The 25,969-nt window shown below is 38.9% G+C and overlaps 1 protein-coding gene across 1 annotated transcript; it reads left to right on the forward strand.

The window, feature by feature from the left end:
- Nucleotides 1-561: 561 nt before the first annotated feature.
- On the forward strand, nucleotides 562-20,537 carry emx3 (empty spiracles homeobox 3). Its single transcript, XM_071458330.1, has 3 exons — nucleotides 562-1,508; nucleotides 13,218-13,402; nucleotides 16,739-20,537. Exons 1-3 carry the CDS (start codon nucleotides 1,130-1,132, stop codon nucleotides 16,904-16,906), a joined length of 732 nt encoding a protein of 243 aa, XP_071314431.1. The 5' UTR covers nucleotides 562-1,129; the 3' UTR covers nucleotides 16,907-20,537.
- The last annotated feature ends 5,432 nt before the right edge of the window (nucleotides 20,538-25,969 follow it).

Genomic DNA, 25,969 nt, shown 5'->3' on the forward strand with positions numbered 1-25,969 from the left:
GAAAAAAACATCATATAGATATTTTTAATATATGTACATATACAAATTTTACTATGAGTAGGCCTATTATAAACTTATATCCACATATCCAGTGGATGAAGCCTATTTAGGTGACCTATATGCAACATTACTCTTGATATAGGGACATATAGGCTATGTCATATATTGCATGTGTCTGGGCTCATGCTGGGATTATAAACTAATTTTGCAGACTGTCTTGAAGAGGAATCCTGCTTTGAAATCTAGATTTAAGATCTTATTACTGCTGCATCATGCATGATGCTTAATAAAGCTGGGTTTCATTAAATGAACGCAGGGCCTGTAAGGGCTGCAGTGGGCTTAAAGGTACCCTACACACACATTATTGCACACAGGGCAGGAAACAGGCGCCAAACTTCATTCTTGTCCCTTAAAAAGTGACAGACTTACACGCAGAGCAGCTGCTGCGATCATCTTCATCACTGACCCACAGCTGCTCCTTATTTTATCCATACTCACCTTCATCCTCTTCATCACTGTCAGTCAACATCATCATCATCATCACTTTCAACGTTTTTATCATGCCACCGTCACCGTCATCCACTCATCAACAAAATGGCTGTTGGAGTGGCAGCCTGTGCGCATGCTCAGCGCACCTCTGGCAGGGAGGGCAGGGCAGGTATCTGTGTGCAGCCCGCTGACTGAGTGACTGACACTCCCGGCTCGGCTCAGGCTCCAGCATGCGGCGACAGGAGGCGTGAGGACACACCGACTGATCAGAGTCCCGCAGCACCGCCGCGCTCCGCTCACACCCGGCTGCTGCTCGGAGGATCTGCGCTGCGCCCTGACCGGACACCCTGAGAGGAGTTCGTTTGATTTTGAACCTACAAGACGCGGCCGCAGCGGAGCGGAGAGCGTGCAGAGACACCGCCCCGGACACAGGTGAGAGGAAACTTCACCCGCCTCCAGGTGCATTGATCGGGATTTGCTCACGGCTTTTACGCACAGGCGGAATCTCCGGGAGAGTTATGGCTCTCCGGGGGAAGGTGGGAATCTGAGCCCCCGAGACGAGGAACTGGACTAAGTGGACACCGATTTGTTAATATCTTCACCGTAATCCTGATCCCCCACCCAGCTCCAGGTGCTTACAATGTTCCAGCACAGCAATAACAAGAAATGCTTCACCATAGAGTCTCTGGTCGGGAAGGAGGCGAACAGCCACAGCAGCGGCGGCGGCTCCGGGGATGAGCCCATCCGGCCCACGGCGCTCAGGTTCCCGGAGTCCCTGCACCCGGCTGCCGCCGGGGTCTTCGGCTCCTGCTTCCAGGGAAGCAGCGGGAGGACTTTGTACTCGGCCGGGCCGGACATGGTGCTCCAGGAACCCGGGACGCACACACAGAGCCCCGGCGGGCTGCCGCTGCACCCGCTGCAGATCCCCCCGCAGAGCTTCTTTAGCCCGCAGCACCGGGACGCGCTCAGCTTCTACCCCTGGGTGCTGCGGAGCCGGTACCTGGGACACCGCTTCCAAGGTGAGCCGGGAGGAGGGAGGGTGTGCTCCTGTATTTAATCTGATGTTTGTGGGTTCAGAGTTTCTTCATCTTGTTGTCGTGGAGGTTTGTGAGAATCTGAGCAGCTTTGATTTCAGTCTTTTCCTCTTTTTTTCTTTCTGATCTCGTACTTTATTTTTCATCGCTGTGTCTTCGTGTGGAGTCAGAATCAGGTCCATATCATAACAGAAATGTTTTCCTCTGTCAGCAGTTTGATTATTCTCTGGAATTTTAATTACTATTTTCATTTTTATTATTATGTTAAATTTTTCTCAGTGCTTTCCTTCAATTTTTAGTGTTACTTTTTCATTTATATTCCACTTTCCTTGTGGACAAGTCGCTGACCACACAACATGGAGTGTAAATACTACTAATAATAATCTAGAATTGTTTTTGAAATGATGATGCAGAAACAGTTTTGAGCACAGCCCATCAGGCAGACTGCAGAGACTGGTTGCAGTTTGCATGTTGACTGAGTTGTGATGCTGAATTGTTGGTTTGTTAACGGAGAATCTGAGCCTCTGATCTATCTGATGATTGGACTGTTTTGTGAAGGTTTTTACTCTCGGACTGTTTTTGTCTGAGAGAGAAAGTTCACTGACTCTCTGTGACGCAGGTGACCAGAATATTTATTCATCAGATTATTAACTATTCATATTAACATTAGAAGATCATTTCTCACATTTAGTCTGCATGCATTTATTTATTTATTTTTTAATGTGGCGGGTTTTGCAGATATTTTTCTCTCCTGTTTTCATTTCATCATTTTAAAAGCTTGTCGTGTTTTCTGAGGATCACTCACCCACCCCCCTCCACACATTGGATGTACTTCACTTATAATTTTAAATCTTTTATTTTATATTAGTTAACCTGCAGCTCCTCTAGTTCTGACTCTGTGTGCTGTGTTCTTGATGGACCTGCCGGAGCTTGCACACTCATTATTTTGTAGGCTATAATATCAGTATTTCCCTGTATGATAACGCAGTGTGCTGATGTGTTCGAGGCCTCTCAGGTTCATTACTACCATTAACAAGGACGAATTTCAACACATTTGTTGGTATTTATTTATTTATTTATTTCTGACCACTGAACTCCGTTTACTTTCCCCGGTGAATCCAGGTGAACTGTGCATCAACTTCACACAACTGAACCACAACTTCCAAAGACAACGTGAAGCAGTGCGGACGAAATGTAGCTGGATTTAAAGTGTCAGGTCCTTATTAAAGGTGGCACAATGCGTTTACATAAACAATGAAATATTTCCTCTGTGATGTTTCCATAATAGGCTTTATTTTCTGTCTCAAATGTTTATAGTCTTTCAGAATAAAACGCGCTCACTAGTGTTGATGTTTTTCAAAAAAAAAAATCTATTGAAACGTTGTTTAAGCAGGATAAATCATCACATACTGTCAACTGCTGTGTACTGTTGACTCATAAAACACTGCAGGACGTGCGATTGGAAAAATTTAATTGAATGCGGCCGTTTTAATTGCAGATGATTATTGTTAATTTCATTATTAAACACTGCAGAGTTCAGTTAATTATTTAGAGCCTGAAATTATACATATATATATATATATATATATATATATATATATATATATATATATATATTTACCTTTTATGAAATTATGTGAGAAAATCTTTAGATAAGCGAACTTTTTCTGTCTCTACATTGCGTCTGTTTATTTTAAAGGAATTTGAAACAAGGTTGTGACATAAAGAAAAAATCATATCAGCGGGAAAAGAAAAATCATTATGGGAAAATCAGCTTAAGGAGAATTCATATGAAAGTTATTTTTTTTTTACCTTTTAAAGTGCTTCTCAGTCCAAAAATTACTGATGAGAAGTTACATTTACACTGACTGATTATTTTCAGTGCACATGCAGCAGTGAAGCAGTGGCCCCCGGGGACCAACATCAGCTGAGTTTTCATGTCAGGCCCCTACAGTGAAATTAGTTTGTTAAAAGTCGAATTACAAAATAACCAGAAAAGAAAAAAGAGAAAGAAAAAAATTATTTTAGCTCAAATGTTGAAGAGAGAAATTCTGTATTTTTACTGTATAGAAAACTATAATTAAAAAATGATTCATTTGTGACCAAAGAAGACAACCAGGGGGAATGTTTTAAAATTACATCCCGTTTGATAAAATATCATCATATAATATCATTTAAATAAGTCATATAAGTAATTGAAAAATAACAACACCATTAGAGTTGGATAGAATAATGATGTTCTTGAAGTAAATAAAATATAAAAATAATGAAAGGTAATTTTAGAAATACAATAAAATTATAACAATAAATGAATTTAAAAAAATAAAAAATGTATAATAATGTATAAATGTATAAAAGTGTTTATATATATATATATGAAAAATAAATTACAATATACATCAAATAAATGTAAATTATGCATAAATAAAATTGGTAAATTAGTAAAAAAAATTAAAGAGTTTTCAAATATAAAGCACTGATATTCAACTGTGCTCCTGAAATGAGACTATAAAATAATTTCACATTTAGGGCCTAAGTTTCATTTAAATAGTGAAACTGACTGATGTAAAAAGCACTTGACTGTCATCTCCACATGACCAGAGTCAGTGGAGAGTTTTTAACATACATGTTGTTTCAACGCTTAGCATTCACAGTGCTGAATGGTGCTGCTCCTTGTCGTGTGTCACGTTGTTCACCGTGGATGATGAGTTAAGTGTTCAAACCACATCCTCAGGAAAAGTTCTGTTTATCCGAACAGAGTTTGGTTCAGCGTGACGATCAGGGGATTAATCCACAGAATATTTTCATCATTGATGAATCATTCAGTGAGTTTTAAATGTGAGTCTGTTGATTTTTATCTGTTTTATGTCTTTGCAAACTAAATATCTTTGAGTTTTGAACTGTTGTACAAAACAAGACATTTGAAGTTGTCACCTTGAACTCACCTTGAACTGGGCCACCGTTTTCTGATAGAAAGTTGATTCATCAGGAAAATAACTGTCCGATTCATTGATCATAAATCTCATAGTTAGTTTCAGCCCTTTTGCAGCGTCTGTGCTGGAACCAGAACTTTCCTCGTTCTAATGACTGAAAAGAAAAGTTTAAGTCCAGAGTTCGTCTTTTTTTTTTTTTTTTTGATCATTCACAACCTCTGACCTCTGACTGTAATGTTACTGGTTTGTTGTGTCTTTGACCTCATCAGCGTCAGTCTCATCACAGTTTAACATCTGTCAGTGTGAAAACCAGTTGCAACGAGTAAATAATGTTAAGTGCAAACAAGAAGTGAAAGGAACAGTCTGGTTCCTTGTGATTCTTGTTTCTTTAATGTTTGTTGTTATTTCATGCATCCTGTTTGGTTGTTCAGCTAATGATAATGCTCATTATTGATCAATCTGCAGATGTGGGCACTTTATTGATTAACTGATTAATAGTTTTGTCTGTGAATTGTCAGAAAATAGTGAAAAATGCTTTCACAGTTCCCTAAAACACAAATAATCATCATTTTAAATAAATTACAAATTAAGCTAATTTTATACCACAAATTACAGCTGCTATTAAACGTTGTAAAATATTTTGAAATTCTTTTTTTGACATTTCGTTAAGTTCGATTCCTTCTGTTTTTTATTTTTATCTGTTTGTAGCCTATTATTTTTTAGTTCTAAACGGGTTTTGCACATAAATCAACATTTTATCATTTACCCTGTCAAAAACAATAATTAACAATGTATTATAATCTTAATAACACAAAAATCTTAACAACATCCGTAACAACATCCTTAAGTTACTACTGTATTAATACCTGGTCCGCAACAGGTACAACCGCTTTACTTTCTGGATGTGTAGTCTGCACGTGTAGTTTGTCAGACTGTGGCTCTGGACCCACACGGGGTCACAGGGCTCAGTCAGAGGGTCCCATCAGGATCAGCATGGGAGTCTGTTTCAGGAGGAGCTTTAAGCTGCAGGTCATCCCCAAAGGGGGTCCAACTCATCAGTGCTCCCACACACACACACACACACACACACACACACACACACACACACACACACAGAGAGAGCTCTTCACATGTCAGATTAGAGGCTTGTGTTCCTCTCAGAGCTGTGATCTTCTCTCTGTGGCTATAAAAACACTCAGAAACTGACTCTGTCTGGACTGAAGAGACTCATAACACTGACTGTCATGAATTTTAGGATTTTAAACAGAAAATCTCATGGTTGCAAAAAGTGGAAACTTGTTTTGATGCTGTAAATGTGTAAAAGTGTGTATGTTGATATTTGAGGACTAACTTTAAAGTTAGAGTTTAAAGGATAATTCTGCTGATAATTCACCTCATAAATATGACTGAAAAATCTGAGATTATGATTTAGTTTATGATTAAACTTTTTTTTAAATCCTGATGGTTCTAAACAGGACACTGCACCAAACCTAATGACAAATTTATCCATCTCTCTATGAATAGGATCAGATGTCTTGACTGGAGTTTGTGTTTATTCTTATATAGTACCCGGCAGTCGTCTTCATTTGTTGTTATAATAATGTTTTGCCCTCGTCTCTTCTTGAATTTTATTTTTGACCTCTACTTGTTCAAATAAAGGAAGAACAGGCTATAAAGATAAACTAAGTAGATTGTATTGAGGCCCTGTCTCAAAAATTGACCTGTTTAGTTCATGTTAATTAAAACATCACACCAGTTACATCTGTATCAGTAATATTCAGATATGATAATCACATAATGACAGCAGCTGTAGATCTTCAGTTATATTATAATTATGACAAACTGCTGGTTGTGACTCTGTTAAAAGGAGCTAATGATTATTTTCAATATTTATCTGCCAGTTTTATACTTATAGAAAATAATAACTATTCATCCATAATAAACAGTTCAGTCCTGTTAATTATGTTAGTTCTAATTAAAATTGTGTCTCCTGTTACCTGGAAAACATAAACTTTTAAATCAGGATTCAAATTTAAGATCAACTCATTGTTCAGAACTGGATTCATTTTTTAAACAAAGACATTATCACCTCAAACAGCTGCTCACTGCAGGAAATAATGATAATAATTTGATGGGGACTACTTTCAGCAGCGGATTAATACACATTTGGTGCTGTAGTGAGTGTTTGGGGTCGCAGGACGGCATGTGTGTGACCTTCAGTGTGTGTTTTCAGGGTGATGGAGAGATGTGTGTGTGTCTCATTGGTGTGTGGAGACAGGAAACAGAGGAGACAGGGTTTAAAAATCAGGCAATACGAGCAGAGTTACCTGTCGCTGTTAACCATTAACTCCCCCCTCCTCCTCCTCCTGCTCTTTTCACTCAGACTCATTTTTATTCATTATCTGGAAGCAGCTGTCAGCCTCACTTCACTTCTGCCTCCTTGTCCTGGATGTTTAAGGATCAGGTGTGAGGGGAACTCTGGTGGGATGTAATAAAGATGGAGTCCTTTTAGAGAGTCCAGGGACAGCTAGAAGGAAGTGTCAGTCATACCACATGGTCATCGTCATGGAAATGTATATTCAAATTTTTATTTATGAGGACATTAAGAACTTAAACCAAATTAGCTGAGGTTCAGTCTTTACAGTGCTCAGAAAAAAATGTAAATGTGAACATTTACTTAGTAAATGATATTCTCTGTGGAGCAGAGGAGAGGTTGAAATGTGATGCTCTGTTTATCAACATGTTGATGATCCTTTCTGAGCTGGTCGTGACTCCTCCCCCACAGTTCTGTCTCCTTCAAATGATATTATATACAATATAATATCAGATTACAAATGATATTACGTATAACTGAACTGCAACAGCTAAGATGTTTAGACCCTGTTAAGGCCTGGTACTAACATCTGTCCTGAGTGATCCGATCACAAGTGGTCAGCTCAGGTTCAGGTGTGAATGCACCCGGGACGCATCAGTAGGAAACATAACTGTGACCAGATCATGTTTTATATGAACACAGTGAGGAAATGTTGTGAATCCAACCAGTCCTCCGACCTGAACAACCGTCAGCCCTCTGATACGACCCTTAGCAGTGCCCCCTGAAATAGTGTCCCCACTGCAGCCATAGCTACAATAATAAACACGCGGACTGTACCGACAGTGCTGTACCTACCTTCGTTGCCATGGTTACTATAACAACGGTCATGGCTTGGTTAGGTTTAGGAAAAGATGATGATTTGGGTTAAAATGAGTATTTCCTCAACATTAGACGACCTTTGTTGTCATGGTTACAATAAAACAATGAACAGTCATGGATAATAGAAACAACATAAACTGCTACTTTCACATGGGAATCGAACACCGCTCTCCTGTGTTATACTCCTGTGTTTTGTTGACCCATCCATCCACCCCAACTTCCTCCTGTTGTGGACTTTGTTGCCCTATATACTACGTCAACGCACTTTTTTCCCCATTGCTCCTGTCATAATTACTACGACCACTAGATGTCGCCTAGCAACATCCTTAAATATAGGTCATAATAACCTACTGACAGACGACCTACGCTTGTTTGTTACAGGAAAGTCTTGGTAGATTACATCTCACTTCGTCATCTCGAATAAAGTTGTGTATTTAGATTAATAAAAAACTCTACTTGTGTTTAACGTCCATCAAAAATAAAAACTACTTGTGTCACGTTCATCATTAGCAGACACCTGACGATAATGTAGCAGGAGGATCGGACTAAGAGACAATGAGATGAAGATGAGGAGCTGGATCAAACTCTCTGGTCCTACAGGCTGACCCTTGACCTTTCCAAAACATTAATTACATAATTTTATATTGTTACTATGCTTTTGGTGACTGTACACATCTCCTAGCACTGTTGTGGTTTTCAGAGCTCAGGGTCATGTGACTGTTGGATGATTTAGGACATGAAACAGTGGACATTTATGAAAGAACCTACCATGTATGAGACTGACTGAATATCAGCTCCATCATTTATCAGAGGCTGAGAAACAGCTGCCATACTTTACAGTGTCATCAGAGACTTTCAAAATAAAATCCTGTAAAGTCTCTTTTCTGCAGTGGACTCGTGTAGTTTTAGATCTATTGTGTCCTCCTGAACGTTGTGTGACTGTAGCTGTAAAACATCAGAGCTAAGCTCATCTACACTGACAGGATGTCTTAATAAACCTGCACACACACACACACACACACACACACACACACACTTCAATTTTAATGACAATGAAGTTTCCACACACGTGGAAAGATAAACACAATGTTGATGTTGGACTCAACTTGGTTGTTGTTGTTTTCTTTGCCTGTTTCTTAATGTAACCACTGTAACCAGGTCTGTGTCACTACAGCATGAGTTCATACACACACACACACCCACACACACACACACCCACACACTAACAGGTTTGGACTTGTTTTCAGTGCCAGGGGAGCCTGATGCACCATCTGCCCCAACAAAACCTCCTCTTTCTCCTCCTCCTCTTCCTCTTTATCCTCTTCCTCCTCCTCCTCTTCCTCAGCTCAGTGAGTTTGATGAGTCATGATTTCAATGTTCCTGGTGTCTGTAAATATCTTACAGCACAAACTGACCCGTTACAGTTGTCAGCTAAAGAGCAACAATCAGCCTGTTGATTGACACGTCACAGATCATCGCTCTGTTTTCAACACCCGCCCCTGTTTACATTCCTCCTCTTCCTCTCTCACCACAGCAGCTGAAGCTGTTTGTCAGTGAAACATGTCCAGTTTGACTGAACTCTGTCTGGTTCTGATTTAAACTGTCTCACTGAGTCAACTTCCTCTTTAAACACTGATCCGGAAGAAGCAGCTTCATCAGCAGGAGGATTTTCTACACTCTGACTGTTATTATACCAAATAATCAGCGTGAGCATTTTACATTTAAGTTCATTTGCCGTAAAATTTGTTTAAAAAGAGCTGTTCATGATTCATCAGCTGTGGGAGGAAACGCCTCAAATTAAAGCCAACAGAACTCACTTTAATTTGTCAAAAGTATGTGGACAGCAGCCCCCAATCTTTTGGTTTCAGTGATTCAGGTGTGTCCATAAACTTTTGGCCATGTAGTCTAACTAAAGCTCCTTTTCCTATTGAACTTAACATCACTGGAGGAAAAAGAAAACCTGGAAGGTGTTTGACCTTCATCTGTAATCATGAGGCTACAGCATGTCATCATCCTCATCATCATCATCATCAGTTGCTTCCAGACTATGACCTGGTATCTTTAAAGGGGTCCAAACCTTCAAAATAAAGGTCAGTAGAGACTAGAAACAGGAGGTCACAACTGCAGGTCGTAGTGATTTCGTCTGGTCTTGTTTTCTGTCAGTGTGTCAGTTCCTCTGCTCTGCTGCAGGACATCTATGATCAAAACAGGATTTATCTGAACCTCAGGAGCAAAAGAACAAATATTAGATAGATGCAGTCATGTAGGTGTGACTATAAATCCACAGCTGATGGTCTGCAGCTCTCAAACACTGGAGACGCCTGTGAAAAAGTGCTAATCATGTTCAAGTGATCGGGTGACTCAATATATCAATAGATGATCAGTTACATTATCACAACATGTGGCAATGAAGTATGTGTATGTGTATGTATGTATATCATTAAAATGAAATAAAAATAAATTTACAATGATAGAAACATTATAGTAAATATCATATTATGTATGTATGTGTGTATTCGTGACAATAAACATAGTAAAAAATATATATATATAAAGAAAGATGAAACAAAAGCAGGTTCTGCAGGTCAGGAAGCTTAAATATATTTCAAAATATAAATATTTTAAATAAAATATTTACAATTAAAATACAAAAATAGTACAAATATGTACAATGTGGAGAACACAGACCTGTAGAATATAATGTGGTTATATGGACGGAAAGTTGCCCAGGTGTACATGTTACTGAAAACAGATGAACATTTATACAGTATATGTCCAATGTGTGTTTGTCAGTGTGTCAGTGCACAAACACAAAGAGAAACACAACATCTGTTTTTAACATCAGTGTTTACTTAAACTACACGTCAACACGTTTGAGATGGTTTAGTTTTAACTGTGAGAAAAGTTCAAACACTTCAGTAGTTAGTTAGTTAACAGCAGGCTACTCTTTCAAATAACTGATAATGTGACCATGGATCTATAATAGTTTAATAATATTAATAATAATAATAATAATAATAATGATACATTCTATTGAAAGGCACCTTTCAAGACAATCAAGGAAGAAACACAGTTAAAGAAATGAAATAGCAAGTACAAGGCATAAAACACAAAATAAATCAGAATAGATGTAATTGCAAAATGTTCTGATCTCGTGACCTCTGACCTCCCTGTAAACCTCCTCTGTTGTTACATTACAGCGTCCTCCCAGGTCATTTGACCCTCAACAGAAACCAACCGTTTCATTTGCAAACCGAACCGAAGCAATCCATCAGTCAGGCCTGAGTTTGCATATGAATATAACTTTATAGACGCTAACGCTGGATAAAAGACGTGAGCACGTGTCGGCTCTCTGCACGCCATCATTGTCCTCTTCGTCTCCTCGACGCCGCCAACCAACCGACTTCTTTGCGTACCGCGTGTCGTAGGCAGCGTCTCCTTTCAGCCAAGCTGCGGTGGTTGCACAGAACTTGTGCATGGATTTGTTTTTATGTAAAATGTACAATGAAAAATTTACGTGCGATTTCAATAAACGGTCAGAAAAATAAAGCAGATGTCAAGTGTGGGTTTGAAGCAAAAGCTGCGACACAAACAAACACAACGTACGACTTTAGTGAACGACACGTCAGCGCGTCTCATAAACAAATGAGCTTCTGTTTCGTTCAGCTGCGAAATTTTCTTTGGAGAAAAAAATCAAATCACTTCATCACTGAAGTCAAATCAGCAGAACCACGGTGGAAAAACACAGTTTCAATCTCCACTTGTAGACCTGAGCAGGAAAACGACACCTTACAATCAAATATCTAAATATTAGTATTAGTAGTATAATATTATTGAGTATTAAATCATTGAGGCATCAAACTTTAAGATGTTTTTGATGTTGAGAAAGTTCAGGTGTAGTTTGGCAGTTTGAGCATGTTGACATTGATTTACATTTTGCTTGTTCAAAGTAACATCAGATAAATGTAGTGGAGCAAAAGACGGACATACTCTACTAATCAATTCATATAATTAAACTTTATTGGAAGCTGTAACTGTGAAAAGTAACTGTACTTGTGTACGTGTAGAGGTTGGTTCCTCTCAGACTGTGGCATCATGTTTACATGGATAAGAGAGAGAAAGTAGAACTGCTGGTTACTACGGTGGCCCAGAGAGCTCAACACACAATATCTTCAGAAAACACATGGAAACAGACAAAACACAAACACACTCAGAAAACATCTTCATCAGTTTTACAACTCATGAGTTACAAATACTCACAACACAACTGAGGCGTTTCCAGGGGATGAACGTAGCTGGGACGCACTTGTTGTTTGATGTTTTGTGACTTTTGAAGTTAAAAGAATTGAACAACAAGTAAACATGGATGCTTTATAACACGTGTTCATCACTTTTTAGTGTCCCCTGGAAACACTTCAGGGCCACCGATACTGCAATAATCCTCCAGACGAAGCACAATGAGCGGGAACATTTACATTTGTGTCGAACTGCTGATCCTCATGTCAAAGACCATAAACATGGAGAAGAGTGTTTGATTTTTAATGAGTCATAAACACAAAGCAGCAGTAAGGTTGACACAGTGACGGATGTCAGTCAGTGTCATGGTTAGTTTTTGTTCTTTGAGCAGAAACGGAGAAACTGACTGTTAATAGTCGCTGTTCTTTTTAAAGTGATGACAACAGGTTGTGTTGATACAGCAGCAACACAACGCTGAGTCAGTCAGTCTGCGGTTTTACTGCAAATAACTGCTGCAACATACACACACGAGGTATTTGATCAGATTAACCAGAGCAAACACAACATTGCACATATACACACGCGCCCATGCACACACACACACACACACGTCAGCCGTCTTCATTCAAATCTGTGTGTGTCTGGTGACGTGTGTTAACAACAGTGAGCTCCTGTCTGTCTGTCTCTGTGAGGACCAGCTTCACATTTACTCACTGAGTACATATTAAATACACGAATATAAATAAAAGTAAATAAAGATGAATGTAGTGAATATATTTTAGAGGATATGATACTTTCGAAAACTGACCTTTAATTTGAAAGGGAGGACATTTTGTGTGGACCTTTTGCTTTTTTAAAGCAGTTTGGGGACAGATGTGCAACAAGTGTTACTTGTACACTGGACTCCAGCTGTTGTTTAAAAAGTTTGTTTTTTTTTAAAAAAACATTTTGAAATCAAAAGATAAAGATGGTTAAAAACAATAAGCTTTAATGAATGGATTAATCTAATTTATTAGTATTAAGTTAAAATGGTTTTTATTATAGACATGTTCAATCTGTTTCTCCTTTAACACGTTTATCTTTTTATTTGTTCTCACAAAATACACAATCTGTGTAAATGTTTACACCATGTACACACATGGATGGATTACCAAGCAGGTCCAGGGGCCCCCTGACGGCCTGGGCCCCAGGGCCAGAGCCTCTGTTTGAAGTGACTGTTAATTTGTCTTGTTAAAAAGTTAATCAAATGATGACAAAGAGACGCAACAACTGCTGAACCTGTCAGATCATACATTTATTAACCACTGTGTGTGTGTGTGTGTGTGTGTTAAGGGGAGGACAGCAGTCCGGAGAACCTGCTGCTTCATGGTCCGTTCTCCAGGAAACCCAAACGGATCCGGACAGCGTTCTCTCCGTCTCAGCTGCTGCGTCTGGAACGAGCCTTCGAGAAGAATCACTACGTGGTCGGGGCCGAGAGGAAGCAGCTGGCCAGTGGGCTGTGTCTGACTGAGACACAGGTAGGCATGATGGGAAACAGAGGGAGGAGGAGGGCATGATGGGAAATGGAGGAGAGCCTTTACAGTAGTTTATTTTTCTTTTTTGAGAACGTGTCTTATTAAAAAAAAACCTTTATCTGACGAGGATCAAAAAAACAAGAACCAACAAACTGATAATTCAACAGTGAATGAATGAATGAGTGAATGAATGTGTGAGCTGATGAATATAAATATCTGGAAACAAGAAGACTTGACAGTTTATTGATGTTATTGATGGACACATGAATGGATGAAAATTATCCTGAGAAAAAACAAAACAAGACAATTTAAAATAAAAATGAATCAATGACTGATAGATGGATGTGTGAATGCTTGAATAAGTATTGTCCATAAAATAATATCTACAAAAACAGCTTGAATAATATGAATGAATGAGTAAATGAATGATAGATGAATGAGTGGATATATAAAAACTGTATAAATAGCTAAATGAAGCACAGGAAATATTAATGAATGAATGAAAACTGCAGGAAATAGCTACACACGACAGGACATAACAATAAGTGCATGAATGAATGAATTCAATAATGAATGAATGGATGAATGAATGAATGAATGAATATACAAAAAGAAGTCAGAAATTGTAATTTTTTTGTTGTCAATAGTTCAGTGATAATTTTAATGAAATTAAATAGATGTAATATGAATTAGGAATAACCACACAATTGGATGAATAATGAAAGGACAGAAAGACACAGGTAAGCAAATTATGATAATTGTGTTTGAACAAATGAATGAATGAATGAATAATATACAGTATATTCAGTGAAGGAATTCCAAATTCCTCCATTTATAATATTGTAAAAACTGTGTCTTTATTATCAGAAATGAAGCATTTAATAGATTTAATAGAATCATTACATTAGAAACTTTAATAAAATAATAGGAAAAAACACATTATTAGTCAATATGCAACAGTTAAATTACAGTAAAACTACTTTGTGTTTGTATTTCAACATCAACTGGAATTTGAACCTCACACCCTGACAGTGTCGCTGCCTTGCTCGGTGACCGACAGCTGCTTCTTATTTCCCTGAAATCGTTGTGGTTCAGTCAAAGTCCTGGTCTCTGATCAGTCTTCATGTGTCAGGATGAAACCAGGTCTGATCTTACGTCACACTGTATTTAAGGCTGCTGGTGATGATCCAGATCAGAGGAATGATGGGCGGGGGGTGAGTCGACGGTTAGTCAGCTCCCTCCGCCTTTTCTCAGCAGTGATTGACAGCGAGATGAGCCCTGACGCCAGAGGAACAACATGAATCATCCACAAATTATTTATGAGCTAATTTCACAACAGATAGAGAGAGAGAGAGAGAGAGAGAGAGAGAGAGAGAGAGATCCATCAATCAGAGCCACTGCAGAGATCTGAGGATTTAAAAACTCTTCACATCAACAGCTTCATGTTCACTTGCTTAGAGGTTTTACTGAAGTTACAGCAGCAAAAGAAATAATGTGTTCATGTTAGTTTTGTTGTTTGTCATCTTGAAGCAAACCTCAGCAGAGCTTTACACAGCTCCAGCCTGAGCACATGGGATCAGACCTGTGTGTGTGTATGTGTGTGTGTGTGTGTGTGTGTGTGTAGAGCAGTAAAAAGTGAAATATGAGTATGAACTACAAGCACATGAAAATGTACAGACACTGTCCTGGGTTGTTGTTAGTTTTTTTTGTCAATGTTGTGTTACTGGATCAAAACAGCCTGTTGGCTTGTTTGTCTTGTGTGTTTTTCTTCCCTTGTCTACACAGTTCAGTTTTCACACTGTGTCAGTGATTTATCAAACAAACTGGGACAATTCTGACAATTATTTGTATTATTAATTAATGAGCCGGTTATTTTCTCACTCAGTCTAAAATCTGTAAGAACACGTCCGTCACGGTTTGTCAGAGTCTGAGGTGACGTCTGTTTTCTTTCTGAAGATGTTCAATTTACATTCAAATAAAACAAAGAGAAGCAGTTTATATTTGAGAGGCTGAACAGCTGTTTTTGGCATTTGTGCATGAAAATTAGATAAATGATTAGTTGATTATAATCAGTGTTGCAGCTTTTATCACTGCCTGTTCACTGCCACAACCTCTCTGTGGCTCTGTACTATATTCATACTACATACCAATCATTTCAGTGACTGCTGACCTTTCCTCTTTTGTCACCATCAGGCTGTGATGTAGAAAATATTAAAATCTACTTGGCGACTGTAGATTTGCACAACAAACACTAACAGCAGCTGAACCATCGGTGATGAAACGTTCATCTCTGTGACTGAATCTGAATCTGTCTTTACTGAATCTGGATCACGTCCTCTAATGTCTAGTTTTGTTAAAGTGAAGCTCATAAATGAAAAAGACAGAGCAGATACGAGTTTGATCCTGGACAGAAGTCAAACCACCTCCACATATTTCTTTTTAACTGTTGGACTCGTCAGCGTTGAGGTAACACTGTCAGAGTGACATTAGTATCTTCATTACACAACTTCACAGAGGGGAGCTGGTATTAACGTGTCACCTCGGGCCCTTGGCAGCTCTGAGGAGCCACTCTTACCGTGTGGTTCTGGATCCTGGTTCACGCTGACAGATTGTGCAACACGAGCTCTGAATCAGCACGGTGACTTTTCCAGGACCAGTTCTGACAGTCCTGCAGCTCATGTTCATGTTTCGATGGCAGAAAAACGTGAACTCACCGTGAAGCTCTCACTCATTTATTATCATGACTGACAGACACAGAAGCTTTAAGTTTTAACTGACACAACAACCTCACCACAGGCTTCATCAGTTGCTGTTGAAAAGTCCTTAAACTGAGCAAACGCCACCTGCTGAGGAAGATCATGTGATGCAATCAAAAGCTCCAGAGCAAATACTAAATCAACTTGGTGGTGAAATTGGTTTGTCACCAGTTATTTTCAAAGTAAAGGCTGACTGTTGCAGTTGAAACTTTCAGCCCTGAGTCTTGTCTGTAAGGCGACTTGTATCGACTGCGTTTCAGAGAAGCTGCTGTAGTTTTAAGTTCACCTGTGGACTGCTGTTAATATAAAACTTAAATTATGCATCACTACAGATTAAACCAATTTTATGCAAACTTGAGTTGATTTATTAAATCCAGAATACAAAGACATTAGGAGGGAAATGGATTAAAGGCAGAAAAGGCATAAAGAGAAGAGTAGTAACAGTAATAATATCATTGTTAGTATTAGAGGGATATTCCAACACTTTCATATAACACTCAATAGAGGAGTTGGACAAAAATTAAAACGTTTTTTTTTTAATTTTTTTTAATCAAATCTCACCTGTACCTGTCTCTCCGTCCAGGTGAAGGTGTGGTTCCAGAACCGCAGGACGAAGCACAAGCGTCAGAAGCTGGAGGAGGAGTCTCCCGAAGCTCTGCAGAAGAGGAAGGGCAGTCAACACGTCAGCCGCTGGAGAGCAGCCACGCAGCAGGGCGGGGGGGAGGATGTGGACGTCATCAGCGAGGACTAGACTGCAACATACACACACACAGCTGTCTACACACATACACAGTCAAACATACACACACCTCCATAAAGTTGTATCAGCTGAAGTATCACACAAACAACCTGAACGACCTTAAAAGTGCGTTCAGGTGCTGCTGTCAGACTCTGAACAGGACAGGCTAACGCGGCTAACGATGAACTGCAGCTCAGTGTTTAAACTCAGGTTGATGAGTTTCTCTCACCCACGTCTGTCGTTGTCATGATTTTACAAATTTTTGCAGCAGATTTGTAGTAATTCACTTTTAATGTGTTTAATTCATTTGAAAAAAATAACAAAACACTGGAACATAAAAAAAAAACAAAAAACAGAAGCAGCTTCCAGAAAACACCAAATGTATTACTCTGTCAGAGCAGAAAGAGCTGAGGTCATTGAGGTCGCTGAGATCACTAAGGCCGCTGTTCAACAGGAAACTATCAAACAAGAAAAAAAACTAAATGCCATGAGGCTAGCGTTGCCTCAGCGTGAAGCGTTCGAGCTGTGACGAATCTGTAAATGAAGATTTATGAACCTGTAGATTCATAAACTTAATATTTTACTTTTTGTTTTACATATTTTACTCTTCTTCTGTGTTTTATTTGAAGTGTCCATATCCAGATATCCATAAGAAGGTATATTTGTGGTTTTAAAAACCAAAAAGTTTTATATCTCCTCTCTCAGGCTTCTCTCTGGAGCTCTAGTAATAACAGGTCAGTCAGCCAATCACCTCTCTTCTGATTGGCTGACTGAGTGATCCAATAAAAAATATAGCAGATTTCAGGTAAACACTAAAAAAAAAAACAAATCCTACAAGGTTGGATGGTGGGTCCAGGTGGGCGGGGCTTATGGCATGGCTGAGGGTGGCGACAACTTTGTTGTGACATCACAAAATTACAGAAGTCCTGACAGCTCATTTTAAGGCTCAGTTTCTGAATACAGGCTGTGTGCATTTCTCTGTGGACTGAGGCTTTGATACTTGCACAGTATTCATTTAGAACCTGGACCTGCTTTATAATCAGAAAACACATGGACATCTACCTTTATACTATATGGACCTTTAAACCACAGATTTTAACCTCAGAGTGAACGTTGTGCTCTGAGGCTCCATCGCTGTTTCCATTTGTCTAAAAAAGACAAAAAAAGAGACTTGAAATCAACATTGTTTAAAGTCGTCACTGGTTCAGTAGAGACTAAGTGAGCTGAGCTGTTTCTAACCAGTTGTTTCACTGTTACTGAATCACTTCATTTCTCAAAAAAACTGACCTGAGGTCAGTGTTATTACTGCTACTGAGCAGGTTCATTTGGAGCTAGAGGCCTCAATTTCAAAATAAAAGTTGATGTTGCAACATGAGACATTTCCTCTTGTTTCATTGTAGTGACTCATGCATGAACATGTAGGACTGAAACACATCTGTAATCATGTCTGAAACATGACCCTACAACCATTTAAAATCTGAGTAGAAGCAGCTTGTGATGATGATAAAACAGAAACTTGAAAGTTACTGATCGCATCTTGTTGTAAAAATCTCCACATTCAAAGACAGATGTTATGACTTCAGCGTCGTTTGTGGTGTTTAAGACCTCATCAGCCCGATGCTGATGTTCAAAAACATCAGAGACAAAAACATCTGGAGGGAACAGATTTCAAACTGAGCAGGAATGAAATCAGTTAAAACCTGCTCTGAGTTTATAAATCTTCATTTACAGTTTGATTCCAGCTCAAGTTTCTTCTCTGCTTCGTCACAAACTCACCGTTTCACTAAGGGATGCAATAATCTGTCGAACTGTCCTGATAAATTGGTTAAAAAATGTGAAAAATGTGTAAATGTCAAACATGCCAAGACTGTCCAGTCTAACCACAGTCACATTAAGACTTTATTATTTTTGACATTTGGACAGAACACACACACAGACACACACACACACACACACACACACACACACACACACACACACACACCTGGACAGCTCACCTGTCTGAGGACTGATGGTGTCCCTGAAGGCATCAGCAGGAAGTCAAAAGGACAACTCTCCTGTTATGGACAAGATGATGATGGGAAAAAAAACTCTGATCGGCCACGAGGGAGGAGCTTAAAAACCCTGACTTCCTGTTGGAGCTGGACTGAAGAGGAGATCTGACGCTTCTCAGAGGCCAAAATAAAAAACATGGACACAGCTGTTGACTGAACGCTCGATGGTCGGTTTCAGTGCCAAACAAAACCAGAGTCCTGAAATAAAGAGGACTCAGTGAAGCTGCTCGGCTGCAGGTTTCTGAGCGTCTGCCTGCAACAGACGGAGGCCGGCGCACAGGAAGTCTGCTGAACCCAGAAACATGTCTGAGGGAGGAAAACAAGGCTCCTCCGACAGGAAGCAGAGAAGTAGGAACAGGAGGGTGTGTGGGGAGAGGTAGAACATCCACCCTGACCTCAGACAGAAGTTTTTTACTTGGAGGAAGTTTTCCTCAAACTGAAGCTCTCAGTCTCCATTAAAACCCTCAGTCTGTGATGTTCTTACACACTGTTGACTTTCAGTGTCAGCTTCAATCAAAGACCAGAAATACACACGACTGCTGAGCTGTGAACTGTCACAACACATCCTACCACAATGATTTAATTCACCTTTGTTCAAATACATGTTTCATTTAAAATATAACACGAAAAATAAGTTCCCCAAGAAGCTGGTGGAATGAGCTGAACATCGCAGACTGATGACGTCTAGCAACTGGAGTTTAATTTGTACATTAAAGGTGAAACTCTGCACTTCCTGTTGGAGGAACCTGTGATCTTCTTTTTGCCGGGCTGTTTGTAAGAACCCCACCCCCCCCAAAACAAAAAACAACTATAGCTCCACCTGTGCTTTAGGGCAGAGCAGATTGTGTTGTTCTAGATTTGTGTTATTGTCGTGAGATCCCTGCACAGACTCAAACCAGCAGTGTGTTAGTGTCTGATCGATTATTAACAATAATAAAAATAAAGAACATCACAGAGAGTACTGGAGATAAAAGGACCATCATTAACTCCTGTAGGACGACTATAGTTGTTTTGACGCTGGGGGTCAGCTTTCTCAGAGAGCAGCCTCCTGTGCCCTGCTCAGCAGCACTGTGGCAGACGTGCAGCAACCAGGAATCAGCTGATGCTGGATCAGTTTGGACCAGTTTCACTTTTTGCTCTGCTGGTAGTTTTTGTCTTTTTGGAAACAAACAAACAAAAAAACAAACAAAAAAAAAAACAAAAAAAAAACAAAAACAAATGTAGGTATTTATGTCAAATGGATTTGAAAGTATTCTATGCATCTGATGTGTATATAAGGAAAATAATAATAATAATGTGTGGACTGTCTGTTTGTTTCTCTCACTGCATCAGTTCTGTTTGTTTCTTCTTCCTGGACAGATTTACCTCATCACATCCTTATGTAGCACTTCTTCTTCTCCTTCTTCTTCTTCTTCTTCTCCTTCTTCTTCTTCTTCTTAGTCAGATCTATTTTTTCATCATTTTAGGATCGAATGCACTAACTGTACGACTTGTTTCCTCTGAAAAGGAAAAGAATATGACAGAAGCTTTGTACTTCCTGTGTTCACATTTGGAAAAGATATGAATAAAATGCAATAAAATAAAAAGTTTCCTTCATGTGTTGAAAATCTGAAAGAACAGAAATTCTTCCTTTATTGTTCTTGATAACAATTTTCCTTTTTTTTTTTTTTTTGTTTATTTTCTGTTTTTCCCTGTTGCTCAGATTGTAAAATCCTCTGTGACTTTAGGCTGACATGATTAAAAATGAACATTTTAATATGTCATCAGTTTAACTTAGACTAAATATAATTTTTCATTTGAGAATTTGGTTTTAAAAAGCACCTGAAGAACAATAGCCTATATTTAAAAATAAAATTGTATTTTTTATTCAACAAAAAAAAAAGAAGGAAAACTTGGTTTATTTTTATTGTTATTAGATTTTGAAAACATTTCCTTTAATGTAAAGCCAATATGAATTACATTAATACATTAATTTAATCGAAAGAGACTGAACGGAAATAATCACAGTAATAATGGCCATTTAATTCATTATTTAATTATTTAAATTAAATTAATTATTTAGGCTAAATGTTAAAATATCGAAATATTAAAATGCGTCTTGGCCTCTGCACACAGAGGGGACAGTGCTGGCGGGAGTTTACAGCAGCGGTGTCTGACCTGTGGATCCTCCGCAGGGTGAAGCTGATCCTCGGCTGCTGCTGCGGCTCAGTCCCGGCGTCCCGCTCCTCCTCCCGCCGCTGCCTGCGGCCTCGGCCCGCAAGTGCTCCTCCGGTGGCCCCGCATGCTCTAAACATGTGTATGTGCATACATGTGTATTTATACATTTAGAAAGCAGCAGGTTTTAATCTTCTTCACGTTTCTTTTCAAATTTTTTTAATAGTTTTTCATGTCGGAGTCAAATATTTCTGTTCGTGTCTGAAATAACTTCCCGCTCTAACAGTCAATAACCTCCAGACTGTTGAGGCATCTTTTGATCAACTAACAAGGAGCTTCACTGGAGAAAGATCTGAACCTTCAACTGCTTCACACTACGACCCATCCGCAAATGTAATATAGCCTACGTATGTTGAATTCCCATAATGAAATATAGCTACATATGAAGTAAAAACATATGAGTAACGAATACATTTGGAGTTTGTTAGAAATTGGAACAATTGTATTTATCAACATAAATGTCCAGCCCGTACAAATATGTAGGCCTATGTTTATAGGCTACTGTAGACACATTACATAAAAATCTATCTACCACACCAAAGCCTGCCAATATATGTTATTATATATTTAAATGTAAAAGATAGATATGTTTAAAGTTAATAAGAAAAACATATAAGGCTATAACCATAAAGTTTTTTAATATGTATGCTGTTTTGATAAACTTGCATATATAAATTAAATATTTATGGTTAAGATACGATTGCAACATCACCATATAGGCCTAGATATTTTTACTATATGTACATACACAATTTTATTGTGGGTATTTGATATATGTTATAAACTTATATCTTCATATAGGCCTATCCAGATGTATAAATTTGATAATAATAATAATGTATCACCTTGTAAGGAACTCTTTATATAGGAACATATGTCATATGTTACCTTTCTGTACTGGGAGATATGTGATTTTTCACCTGACAAGTTAGTTTTAGGGATTTTCATTAAACTAAGATTTTAATTTGAGGGTCACAGCTGGTCTGTTCCACAGAGACACAGTAGTTATACAGACACCAGTGAAGTTTTAGTAAGATTCCTCTAGACACAAGATGCTGTTAGGAAGAGGCGTTCATGTAAAGCAAGTAATTCAGATCGTCTGCAGATCTAATCTCACTTTGAGGAAAATAAAAACCCAGAACAGGTAAATGATAACATCATCATCATGAATAGATGATAAAAGATAATGAAGATTTCTTTAGTAAAATATAAATCTTTCAGGTGTGTGTGTTATGAGTGCATGTGTGTGTGTGTATAGGTATGTATGTGTGTATATACTGTGAATATATGTATGTATTTGTGCATGTATGCATATTCATCTATTTTATTGTCATTCATTCATATATTCTTTTATCTTGTCTGTATTTTATCTGAATGTTTGATTCACTTTGTAAAGCATCCTTGGGTGTCTTGAGAGGCGCTTATAAATAAAATGTACTATTATTATTATTATGCTAGAGTGATGACACTCACACTGTACATGCTCAGATAGACCCTTCCCCACCAAGACAGAAGACACATTCAACACCTGCTGTTGTGTTTACTGGATAAACTTGTTTTGGAGCAATGAATTTTTATGAATTTAAATTTTTTTCCTGTGTGTCAGTGTGACCAGCACATGATTCTGTCATGGCTTCTATTTTATTATGATTTTGTATCTCTGTCAATTCCATCATTGTTTTACTAAGCAGGTTGAAGTAGCTTTAGTTAACAAACTAAATTTCTCCCTGCAGCAGCTTCTTCCAGTGAAGTCTCTGCTTTTGAAGTAGCTTCACTGACTGTACAGTTCAACTGCTCCACAAACTACAGCAGGTACAACCTACTACAGGTAAAACCACAGAGTCACTGATTATTATAAGTCATTATAATAATAATTATTATAATGACTCATAATTGACCCAGTTTGAGTCAAAATAATATGAATGCAATAATGGGTTAACTTCACCCAGCATGTACTTGGCAGAGGACCACCCAGGACCATGTGTTAGTGTTATTATTATATCACTGTTGGTTATCATGATTGCAGTGTATTAATCTACTGAAGCTTTAAACTCAGACTTTACTATCTGTTACTGACTGTTAATAATATGTGAATCCTGCAAAGAAAATGTGATAGTTTAAAGATAAATGTTAGTTTATTGTGTCAAGATAACCAGATTTCAGTTTAGGTCAATAACACAACAGTAATATGGGAAATAACAACAAGTAGATTTTACTTTGGGTAAATGACCTAAACTAATATAAACTAACTAAAACACTGGTTTAACACGACCAACTGACTGTGTGTGAATGTAACTCAGACTGTGTCGGTGTTTTACTGAATTTTATTGAGTTTATAGAAACTGATAGATGAATCATTATCAACGGATAAACTAGAGATGGATTATTACTGCAGTTGGTTTGATCGCAGTCATAAACTCCAGGTGAGGGAAGGTGTTAATGTAAATGTAACATTACAGGAATAAAACATAAACCTTGCACATTAGAGTATAAACTGACTCCTGATCAGTACTGAGAGATTATAACGCTGTATCCTCCCCCTCCAGTCGCTGCTACCTGCCTGTATGTTGGTGTTGTTGCCATGGAAATGTCTCAGTATCCACATTGGGAGGCTGAACTGAAATAACAGATGGTGGGATGCATGTAGGTGCACGAGCAACAGAAACAAATTATCACTTCTTTTTTATCTCCTGTGACTGTTTAAGACTGACAGGGGGAGTCCAGGTGAGCCACGGCAGGTGTACTGAAGCTTATTAAATTCAATTATCAGACAGGTAACAAAAGAGTGGACGGGTTTAAAAATCAAAGAGTGTTGTGATGTTCGAGCCTCTCACTGTGTGTTGCGCAGACTTTTATGACATACATTTTCATATTTATGTTCATTTTATTTGATATGAAGATGGTTTTCAGAAAATCTATAACAAAGAGAGCAATAAAGTTTCCAACATAAAGTACAGCCTGTAAGACACCTTGACTGTGACTGTCAGAGCATCAGCAGGGAATACTAAGATAAATATTAAATATGCTGTTAATTTGCTTTGTGAGTCACAATATGTGGATGTAAACAAGTCATGTTTTCTTATCATCAGAGATGTGCTGCTGTTTGTTCGACTGGTTTTCTGCTACACGAGCAGCAGGACTGTTGATGTGAGTCTGTGCACAACTTTGATTCAGGCTGAAACACTTTGCACCAACTGTTGCAGTTACTGTTGGATGGACTGGCTGATGTATGTTCAGTGTTCATTTGTCTGATAAGTTTGACTTTAATTTGTTATTTGATGCTGGGACTGGGCAGGACCTCAATACCTCAGCTCCACCGCCCGATCCCGCCCCCTCACAGACTTGTGTACTACAAGTACCTGGATGGTTCACTCAACAGTCCAAAAATCATGTGCAAAAAGGGGGCGACCCGATAGCCAAGTACCACATGAGCTAATGCTCTTAGCAGGTGAGCTGCCGGTTCGACTCCCAACTGGCTCGACCCTTTCCTGCATGTCATTCAATGGACATTTCTCACCCTCAACAGTCGCCATCTTGGCTTTGTAGCAGAACGGGAGTGACCACCAATGTATTTTCAAAGTTGTGAAAACAGCGACCGAGGAACACATCATCAACGTCGATGGCAGGGTGTCCCACAAGGCTCCAAACAATATCACCAGCTCAAGATGGTGGTGTTCGTATCAGCTCCACTTCCAGCACTGTGTGTGTTGAATCACGGGGGCTTGTCTGCTCTGCAACCTTAATCAAAGTATTTATCCAAACGAGACTAATTAACCAGCCACTTGTTATCGAACCCCTAATCAACCAAATCAACTTAATTGCTGCAAATAAAAGCAATTAACACGAGAGCCTGTCGTTAGTCGCTCAGCATCAGGACCTCAATCAATGTTCACATTCAAAGAAACTTTATTGACATAACTGTAGTCAGGCACAGCATTGTCAAAGCAGACTGAGCCAGACAGTATCGACAGGGGAAAATGCATTTTAAGGTGTTAACTATATTTAGCAAAAAGGGGACATGAAACACAACTGATAGAGGTCAGTGACTGTATGAAAATAACAATAACAGCTGCATAAATACAGTAAAATAAACACTGTGTGTGTGTGTGTGTGTGTGTGTGTGTGTGTGTGTGTGTGTGTGTGTGTGTGTGTTTGGGTGGGTGTTAAAGAAAAAGGGAGAGGGATGATAAAAGAAAAACTGTCAGGGTTTGACACAGGGAAATTCCAGCCATTCACTCTCTCCTCACCTTCACACACACTCACACACACACACACACCTGGTTACAGTTTCAGTCCCTAACTGTGCATGATGGAAAATTTCCCATGAGGCCACAGTGTCAGACCTCAGTCATCCTCAGGAACGACCTGCTCTCAGAGTCAGAGTCAGAAACTGATCCAGGTTTTTTCACACCTGCATTTTTTTAACTCCATCGCCAAAGCCAGATGTTTGGTTGCTGTTAATATTGTATTAATACCCATAATGCCCTTTGTGTAGCTCTGTAGCCATGTTCACTGGTGTCTTTACAGAGCTATATTTTACGGTGGCCCAGAAATGTCACATGAGGTTTGCATTGTGTTCCCTCTGATCCACACAGGCAGTAATAGGATACATTGTTATGTATTATGTCATGGACGCTGCTGGTTGTGACCACAGTGTGAGTTGGCGCGCCTTCACCCTCAGCTACATCTGCTTAGGCACAAGATCCGTAGTGGAGCCAGTTCACCAGCTCTTAGGCTGACAGACGGCTGCAGCTCATGACTGAGACACATTAGTTTATAATGAGTATAACACTAACGACATGCGGGT

This window comes from Trachinotus anak, unplaced genomic scaffold (genome assembly GCF_046630095.1).
Source record: "Trachinotus anak isolate AG129_WGS33_773 ecotype Australia unplaced genomic scaffold, CSIRO_AGI_Tana_v1 ptg000021l, whole genome shotgun sequence".
NCBI lineage: Eukaryota > Metazoa > Chordata > Actinopteri > Carangiformes > Carangidae > Trachinotus > Trachinotus anak.

Excerpts from the sequence above, each read along its gene's own strand:
- emx3 (XM_071458330.1), top strand. The coding sequence starts at position 1,130 with ATGTTCCAGCACAGCAATAACAAGAAATGCTTCACCATAGAGTCTCTG. Across the intron at positions 1,509-13,217 it reads CCTGGGACACCGCTTCCAAG|GGGAGGACAGCAGTCCGGAG; the intron begins GTGAGCCGGGAG and ends GTGTGTGTTAAG. Across the intron at positions 13,403-16,738 it reads TGTGTCTGACTGAGACACAG|GTGAAGGTGTGGTTCCAGAA; the intron begins GTAGGCATGATG and ends CTCTCCGTCCAG.